General features: G+C 35.1%; 1 protein-coding gene across 1 annotated transcript in view; it reads right to left on the minus strand.

Annotated features, from left to right (window-relative positions):
* The window catches only part of SI (sucrase-isomaltase), a gene marked incomplete at both ends in the record, with an annotated part of 72,281 nt that extends 71,643 nt beyond the window's left edge, over positions 1-638 (minus strand). The window contains one exon of the mRNA XM_080915776.1: positions 521-638. Within this exon, the coding sequence (XP_080771902.1) occupies positions 521-638 (118 nt within the window). The remainder of the gene's footprint in view (positions 1-520) is intronic.
* Between the last annotated feature and the right edge of the window lie 9,511 nt (positions 639-10,149).

Here is a 10,149-nt window from a genome sequence, read left to right on the forward strand (position 1 = left end):
GGAGGGAGGGAAAGAGAGAGAGAGAAAGAGGGATAGAGGGAGGGAAGGAGGGAGAGAAGGAGAGAGAGAGAGAGAGAGAGAGAGAGAGAGAGAGAGAATTGAAAATTTATTTAAATAATTTTAACACTTCATCTCTCATATCCCTTTATTTAAAATAACATAACACTGGAAAGTCCACCAATATCAATGTGCCCAGAACCTTTAATGAAAGAAGTTTCTATTGAGAATGTGAGACGTCTCTGGACAGAGAAATATAGTAATTTTGGAACTTACACTGAATTCTTCACATTTCAAGTCATTTTGCTCATTATCTAATAAATAATTGTAATCTATTTACTCATTAGCCAGACTAAGGAACAGTTTGCTTTGGTGCTGTAGAGCAGTTGTTTAAGAGAACAACTTCAGCTTGTGAGAGTTATTACTTTCTCTCAGACACCAACACAGTTTTAGACCCACAGCTACTGAGGAAAGATTTTACCCTTACGTTACTGCACTACTTAAAGCAGCCAGTGTTACTCACCTTCCACAGCTGGTGTCTTTGTCGCCAAAACCACAACGAGAGCAATGGCGATTATCGTCACTATGATGAAGAGGACAATCAGAGAGATTTCTAATCCACTGAATTTCTTCTTTGCCATCTGAGGAAAGAAAGGAAAATGTATTTAAATGGACTTTTTTTGTAACTGAGCCACAACGAACTGTGAATTTCTATGTACTAATTTCTAAGCTGATGATACTGAGGGCATTTATATGTGCCATAGCAATTGAAGACAAAGAAGGCAAGGATTTGACAGAAACATGGACAGAGTGTTGGAGGGAAACGTGGAGGGGAATGTAATACAAATCTCAAAAGAACTTTAAGAACATCTTTTAAAAATCAAACTAATGTAACTGAGAAACTTGAAAATGCATATTGTATGATATCAACCGTCAACAATCCTTTATTTATTAAAATAAGAATAAAAGTTTTGTGCAGAACAAGGATAAAAGTTGTATATAAGAGACAAATTAGATAAACATATTCATAGTCAATAAAGGCTAGAATTAACCATTTTCTGTGGCTAAAAATTACAGCAATTATTTTGCAGATCATACTGATTTTAAGCAAAGCTTCAGGAAATTTACAATTGATAAACAATTTTGCATAAATAATATTTTATTGGATGGTATGATTGATGACATTTTAATGTTCTGCTAGCAACAATTAAATATTTAATAAATCTAAAGTTTTTTCTGCTGATGCAAATATTCTCAAATAAATACCTTCACAGTATCTAGAGTATCCCAGTATTTATCAACAAAAATTTAATTATACTCTCTGCTATTAAAATATTTAAATTAAACAAATATTAGACTTATATTTGAACAAAAAAAATTTGGAGCAAGCTAGAAAAAGAAGCTCATATTTGAGAAACTTACTATTTGACTACATTTTTAAAATAGGCAGATCTACATAACATAATTAAAGTAACACATTTTGCGTAAATATGATCATGATGCTGTGCTGGGACCTGGAGACTTACCTTAGCACATAGCCTGTCCTGTTTGCTGTGTTGTGCTGGAAATGGACCAGGCTGTTAAAGTAATGGTCAGAGAAAATTGCTAGGGTATATATTGACTACTCATAAAGTTTTATTGCACTTTCACAAGCCTATTAATGTTTAATATTCTCTGTTCAGCATTCAATCGCTGAAGCCTCAGCCTTGAAAGTAGTTTATTTAAATATACCTCTCTGACATGCCACGTTAATTAATAACCATGTTTTTAGATAGCCTTTCAGTTCTAGGTGGCAGGAAATATTCAAAGAGCCCATAATCAGTTTTCGAAATTGAGTTTCTTGCTTGAAAAATCTGTACATCCTTCAATATATATATATTTTTAAATTATCTCATTTCATGAAATTTTAGTTTATTTGGGAAAGTAGAAACATTTGAACAATATAAAATATAAAATGTTTGAAAGGATAAATACCTAACTGGAAAATTTTCACTGTTATAAATTGGAGTCTGAATCTTGTATCTTACACCTCACCTCTTGAAATGGCCCCACAGAATGCACAGAATCACCGTATATGGCACAAGACTCTCACAATTACTTCTACGGTTCCTGCATATCTGGCCACATAGGATATTTGGGCTGTTTCTTTTCTGACTACTGTGCAAAGAAATAATTAAAATCAAATTTATCTAGATAATACAATAAAAATAATAATTTATGAAAATAAGAATTACATAAGAATTAATGATGTAGATAATTATCACCAAGGCTGCAGAACTGAGAAAATTCGTTGAAAAAAATATAGGGTCCAAATAACATATATATTTCTTTTTACATATGACATTGATTTACTTTACAAAATCAATGTAAATGTTTCTCAGTTCATACTGCAAAATTTAGAGAATTGATTATGCTGCTAGTTGAAGATATTATGAATCTTTTTTTTTACACTAAAAAGATATATGTTGCCTACAAACTCCACGGGCAAATTTGTTGAAGAATATATGCCTTTATCCTAAAACAGATATATGAACTGCCTAATATATGCTCAATGAGAGACTAAAATAATTTTCCATGGGCTCTTATAATAGTTTCACCTTTACTGCTAAAGGAGAATCTATTTTTCCTCTTACCTAGTACTTGGATTTGATACAGTCTCTCACTTTGTTTTCAACAGAGTAATACTAAAATGATGTGATCACAAAGAATAGAGCCACTCCCTCTTGGGGCAATCTGAATATCAACATGAACAAGAAAAATAAAAGGCCAGCATGACTGAGTCATTACAAGATTCTAGGGAGAGATGAAAAACATTTAGTAAGAGGAAAATAGGATAAGAATTACCCTAAATTGGCCTCCATGAGCAGAAAAATAAAGTCCATATAACTGAAAATTTGAGACCATACTCCTTTCATACAGACCTTGTGAATTTACAGAAAATCCCATCAATTTTCCTCAAGTCCTCTGGAAATAATGTGTGAATGTAACCAAAGTATAGGAGGCTGGTGCACCATAGTACATTATATTCCAAGGAAACAGTAACCATTGTAACCTGAAACTAAAACAAATACGAACATAAATAAAAAAGACATTTGATCACTTTATGGGAAAAAACACATATATGAGTGGAAATATTTTCAAACTCTGAGAAGATAATCTATTCTGAAGACATCAAACTGTTGATGAAAGAAGAAACAAATAGAGGAGTGGGTAGCATTCTCATTTGTTGTCAAGCTTCTGCTTCTACAAAATAAGATATTAATTTTCAAGAATACTGAAATAAACTTTCAATTCAATTAATTGTGTAGATGTTGTATCGTAGATGAATTACTTGGGAATGTGTGCCCCATAGTAACTGATGGTCTATATTTTGACCAGCTGGGGATCTCTGTAATTGACTCCATTTGTTGTTGAGGAAAACATGAATAGGAAGTGAAATTTTCACTCATATGTTTGTATAAACATGCACCTTAGAATATAGTTAGAAACTCTATTGCTTTAGCAAAAGGGAAGTAGTAGATTATTTTCTGGACCTATGCACTCTTCAGCTATGAGTAGTTGGTGACATTTTTAGTCAAAGGTATATGTTTTCCTGTTGAATGGACCTAATGTCCCATTGGAGAGTTACTGAATACACCTTACCTGAAAGTGCCACTCTTTAACCATTGGGTGTATATTACTGGGAGAGACGTTGTCATGGTTCCTAGAATTTTCCTCTATTTTTCTGAAAATTGGCAACCTGAACAGTACCTTTCAATAACTTTACAGCTCAGAGAGGAGGCTAACAAGGCATCTCACATGTCCTTCAAACACTATTTACAAAAGGATTGCTGCTTAAGGGAGTCTTAAACTCAAATTCTCCTAGTCAACCAAAGACTACAGAAATATCCTCCATTATTTCAGAAATCGCCCAGACTATTCTAAGAATTTAAAAGTAACTTTTCATGATAGGCAGACACTAATGATTTGTTACAGAGAATATGGTTCTTGTGGGGAAAATTATTCCCTCTGAATGTTTTAAGTTCACTCAACTATGTGTGTGTGTGTGTGTGTGTGTGTGTGTGTGTGTGTGTGTGTATGTGTGTGTGTGTGTGTGTGTGTAAAATCAGTATCTTTCCTATTCCTACCTATATACTTACAGATTTAACTATTTTAATTTTGTTTACAGCTAAATAGACTTCTACTGTAAATATGACCATGTTGTCATTATCAGTTCTTTAGTTAGAAGACAGTTAGGTTATTCACATTTTCTATTATAAATAGTGTGTCAAAGAACAAAGGTGAATAAGTATTTTTGTACTAGATCGAATCTTTTGGGTTCTTGATAGTAGTATAGCTGGGTCATATAGCAAAAAGATTAGTTAGCATCAAATTTAATTCTCTGGGGATATCAAGAAAACAAGTTCATTTTCAGTTCATTGTTACATTTTTCTTATTATCCCTATATTATGATCAGTCTTTTTTACAAGTATTCAATATCCTTGAATGAAACTGTCAATTTCTGTTTATTTTTCTTTCATGTTTTCCTTTGTGTATTTAATATATCGTAACTAGTAGCATTTTTAAAAATTTTTATGGAGTTGACACAGATTTACAAACATAAAAACTGTATCCTCTTCTTCAAAAGTGGATCCTGATTTGAGTGTTTATGTGAGCTTAAATAAGGTCCTACAAGACTGAATATAAACTCTGATAATAAATACGATATCACTAAGTGGAACAGACTGCAGATATTGAGGAAGAGGGAGATCAGACAGACACAAGTGAAGTGTAGGAAACTCTTAGGTGTGTGGTGACAGAAGATGGGAAAGGCTATAAGGGAAGATGAGGAGAAAGCAGAGATTTGTTTCAGAAGTGTCATTATGTTATCTCATATTTGCATTCTAATGAAAATCTTTATAGAATGTATATGACATTACGAGGTGGCTTCAGCACGTTGTATTTTTCTTTGTCTTGATTTTTTTTCTCTTCATTTTTGTTTGTCTGTCTTCTCACTCTCCTAAAAGTGGTCTTAAATAATCGGTGTAGAAATATCTGAGATCTGTTCAGATAAAATATAATAAATATTCAATTACAAACATACAGAAATTATATGAAGCAGTGAAAAAACCATCTAATACAAAATAAATTTTTACTTAAAGCAAATGTGATTTTTTAATTTTATATTCAGATTATGCGTTGTAGGGAGCTTAGGTATGTGTAGGTTGTACCCAGAGACCTGAGGCAGCAGATCCCCTTTAGCTGGAGGCATTTTGCACTGTATAATTTTCATGCTGAGAGCTGAATTCAGTTCTTTTACAGTTTGCTCTGTGTATTTGTGATCAAAAACACTGGCCAAAAACAAACTTATAAGAAAGGGGGTTATCATGTTTAAACTTTATAGTCTATTATTGAGAAAAGCCAAGGCAGACACCTGGAAGCCAAAATTCAAGCAGAGACCCTGAGGGAATAGTCCTTAATCATTTGTTTCCCTGACTTGTTAAGTTATTTTTCTTATATAGGAGAAGGTCATCTTAACCAAGACATAGAATTGCCCACAGTGTTTTAAACACTACTGAATCAGTTGTTAAACAAGAAAATGCCCCACAAGCATGAAGAATAAATGATCAAAATGTAATATCCACTGCAACAATGGAGGGGTATTTAAACACCAAATTATTAAAAAGATAGTATGTTTCAAAGACTCATACATAAATGTATCTAGAAATCAAATGAAAATAATCAGCTTGGGACTTGATTGACAGAGTTGACCAAAAGTCATAGAAGTTGAAGAACTTGACTTTATCTACAGAATCCTTAAGAGTAGGTTGATGTATCAAAGTAAAAAGCAAGAAACACTGAACTTGTGTGACTACATGTCAGAAACATCACAAATAAAAAAGATGAAGGCAATCAAGAGTGGTAGAAAGAAAAGGGGGTAGAAGTAAAAGGGAGAGGAAGAATGTATAAAGGAGAGGAGAAGAGCAAGAAAAGAGAAAGGGTGGGGTGGGAGAAGAAGGGCAGGATGAGGAGAGAAGGAAGAAGTTAAGGTGAATCCTCCAAACAAAGGACAGAAGTATAGGTCAGGGGGAGATCAGAAAAGCAAGGCAGAGGAACACACTGACAGAATATGGACATAGAGTACGGTAGGAGGATACAGGGCAGATGAAGAGGAAAGCTGGAGGGAGAGGGATGAAGACAAGGAGAAGGAAGAAGGCCAGTGAGAAGTATTAGAAAGTGAGAACCTGGAGAAGGGGGAATACTGGAGGAAGACAACTTAGATAATAAGGAACCCAGGGTTTATCAGAGGAGTATGATAACTTGCACACAATAGAGCATTTAAAGGAGCTGGAATGTTTTTAGATTAGTATGCAGTAATACATAGAATAGATGTATTCTCCTAAGCCTCATACACATGTTTCTAGGTAACTCATTTTCAGTTGATATAACATAGAACTCTGCCAAGTTTACTTCTCTACCTCAATATGTTTTCTTCTCAAGGCTATGCAGATTCAAATTTCCGAGTTTCTATGTTGAACACTGTATGTTGATACTTCTACACACATTCTCTCTCACTCTCTAATTTGTAACCCTTTCTATTCATTTTCATAGTGCTGCTATATTTGTAAGTTAAACATGAAGGGTAATCATTAGTTAGTAATTTGAATTACTTCTCTTCCCCTAAAGTAATTCCAATTGCTTCTTGCTAAGCTAGTTGTAACAATATGATTGTATTTCATTTTTTATATTTCTTCTTTTTATTTAAATTGGGCTTTCCAGCTTATTAACCTTGTATTTCAATGTCACTGTTTATAAGCAATACAGAAACAGATGTTTTATTCCTCTTTTTAATAATTTTAATATTATTAAAAATATTTTGATACAATGCATTTTGATCATGTCTTCCTCTGCCCTAGAGCCTCCCAGATCCTTAACAAAAAATCAATACTATCCCCCCTCTGTCTGATTAGAAAACAGAGGCAATTTAAAGAGCATAATGAACCAAGTACCTTGTACAGACACAGAGTAAAACACACACACATAGAAATCCCTGAAAAACACAAAATTCAAAAACATCATATATAAGCAAAACATTCTCATACAAAGCCTCCAAAAGTACAATTTAAAAAAATCCTATACAATTGGATCATCATTCTGTAACAAATCTCATTGTCAATACAGTCTGCCACTGCTGCTCAACATACATAATCTCTCAAGTAGGTTTATTTGGTTCCATGTATTATGCATATGTATATAAAACTTTAAGACCTCATCACAGCCCAGATTTTCACAATCCCATTCTTACAAAACTCTCCCTCATTGCCCCATTCCTCATAGAAGGGAGATATCTCCTTGGATACCACCCTCCTTTCGACATCTATTCCTAGTAAAACAAGTTGCATCCTCTCCCCGTGAGGCCTAACCAGGCAGTCCAGATAATGGGAAGAAAACCAGTGGTAGAGAACAGAGAATAAAACAAATCCTGTTTCACTTTCTATGGGACCCATATGAAAACCAATTATGCATTTGCTATAAATATGTAGGGGACCAAAGTCCAGCCCGTGCATGCTTCCTGGTGGATGGCCCAGTCTTTATGAGTTCCCATGGGTCCTGGTTTGTTGACTTTGTAGTCTTCATGCAGTGACCTCAACCTCCCCAGCTTGTTCAGTTGTATCCCACACTCTTCCACAAGCCTTTCTGAAATATGTCTGATGTTTGGTTGTGGATTTCTGCATCTGCCTCTATCCTCTGCTGCATAATTCTTCTCAGGAACCAGTTTTGCTAGGTTCCTGTCTGCAAGAATAGCACAGTGTTATTAATACTGTAGGGTGTTGGCTCTTTTTCATGAGAAGGCTCTCAAGTTGGGGCAGTCACTGTTTGACTGTTTCCTTAGTCTCTAATCCATGTTTATCCCTGCACATCTTGTAGGCAAATTTGGGGTTTAAGCTTTTGTGAGTACTTCGATGTCCCCCTCAATATTCATAACAACTTTAGTCTCAATTTCCAGGAACTAAAAACAACATAGTTGTCCCTAAACTGAAGAATGAATAAAGGAAGTTTAGTATAGTACATCTAAACAGTGAAATACTATCCAGCTATTTAAAACAAACACATCATAAATTTTGCAGACAAATGGGGAGAACATGAGAAATACCATCCCGAGTGAGGTAAACCAGAGTCAGAAAGACATGTATGATATATTCTCCCTTAAAAGTGCACTCTGGTTCAGCTCATGGGACTGAACATGGGGACTCCAATGAAGGTGCTAGGAAAGAACTGAAGCAGCTGAAAGGGTGTGCAACCTCTTGGCAAGAACAACATTATCAACCAACCAAACCCTCCACAACTCCCATGGACTAAAATACCAACCATTGAACACATATGGAGAGACCCATGGCTTCAGCGGCATATGTAGCAGAAGATAGCAGTGTCTGGCATCAATGAGAGAAGAGGGCTTTGGTCCAGTGAAGGCGCACTTTCCCAATGTAGGGGAATTCCAAGGCAGTGGGGTGGAGAGGGTGATTGGGAGATGGTGCGCCTTCATGGAGACAAGTGGAGAAGAGGAGGGGGAGGGAAGATGGGACAGGGAGGGGTGGGGCAAGGGGATGACTTTTGAAAGGTGAATGCAGAGATTATCCAATTTAAAAAAATCAATTGAGCTTTTACTGTTAGCCTAAGAAGAGAAATAGGCTTGGGACAAATGTGTGATCAAGAATAAAAACATTCAGAATTTGTCAGGTCTGAAGATGAAGCCACAGGTTTGCACTAAGATGAAGGGTAGGCATGGGAAGCAGTTGCTTTGACCTTATAATAAGCTTATAGAATGAAACCCTACTTTCAATTCACTGTAGAAATTCTTCAGTAACCCTCCTTTTGTGTCACATTTTATTTATGAGGTACTTTCCCAAGTTTTGTCAAGTAAAGTATATGAAGGTCAGAGAGAAGAAATAGTGTGTAGAATTTTGGGCTCAGCCCATCCACCAAATGTATATATTTGCTATACATACATGTGTAGTTATGTGGATATATATGTAAGTATTCAGAAACAGTTGTGAAGCTGGTGAGACAGGTGGTTTGGCCCAACCAGAGTTTCTGTGTGTGTGTGGGGGGGGTCTTTAATCATTGTCTGTATAGGTTTGTTTTTCTTTCTTTTCTGTCTGATTCACAATGAGTTAACTAGTTCTCCACATTTTGCCTGGACAGTGAGAAGTCCTTGATCTGGAAAGAAAAGAAACCGGCATTTATTAGCACAGAACAGTAAGAGAGAGTTAAGTTTTCAGAGGCCATTGACTTCTGGCCCAAAGAACAGTAAGAGATTTACAAGGACATAGATCATAAGTCTTTGGCCTTCCTCCAAAGCTGTGTCCCACCTCCTACCATTCATTCTAAAGACCGGGGCAGGCTCCTGGTATCTTTGCAACAAGGAAGTATTACATCTGGGCAGAAGATCCTGAGGTTATGGGTTGTATAATAAATCAGTTTAACAAGCCCTGGGGAGCAATTTGTTAAGCTACATCCTTTCCATGTTCTATGCTTCTGTTCCTGCTACAAGGTTCATTCATTTATGAGTTTCTGCCTTGATTTCCTTTCATATAGAACTATAAGCTGAAAAATAAAATAAACCTTTCCCTCCTCTAACTTTTTTGGTCATGTTTTATCCCAGCAATAGAAAACAAAGTAAGACAAAGCCTAACTTATAAAATGTTTATGTATTAGCTCTCGGTGACCACAAAGAATTTTTCAATGATTTTCAAACTAAAATTTCAACAGTCAGAAGTAAACCTTTATAAATGACCATGTCTATAATATTTTTTAATGTTATATGTACCAACTCTCAAAAAATAGACTTTTGTATGATTAAATAATCAGTCATTTTCAAGAATAAGATACCAGAAAGAATAGATACAAAGGGTCATTTAACCCATATATTTTTTAAACCAAAGAACAACTAGTGGACCAGGAAATCTTCTCAAATATTAATAGGTGCTACATTTTGAGTTTTTTTTTTCTGACAATGGCTACATGTTATGAATAAAAGCCATTTCTGTATGAGTGCAGAGCGAGGAAAATAATACTCTCATTGCAGGCTTGTTAACTAGAGCGCATTTTGTATTTGGAACAAATACAATTCTTATTGTATTTGTTATAAAATTTTTAGAAAATAAGGAAAAC

This window comes from Micromys minutus (genome assembly GCF_963924665.1).
Source record: "Micromys minutus genome assembly, chromosome: 4".
Lineage (NCBI taxonomy): Eukaryota > Metazoa > Chordata > Mammalia > Rodentia > Muridae > Micromys > Micromys minutus.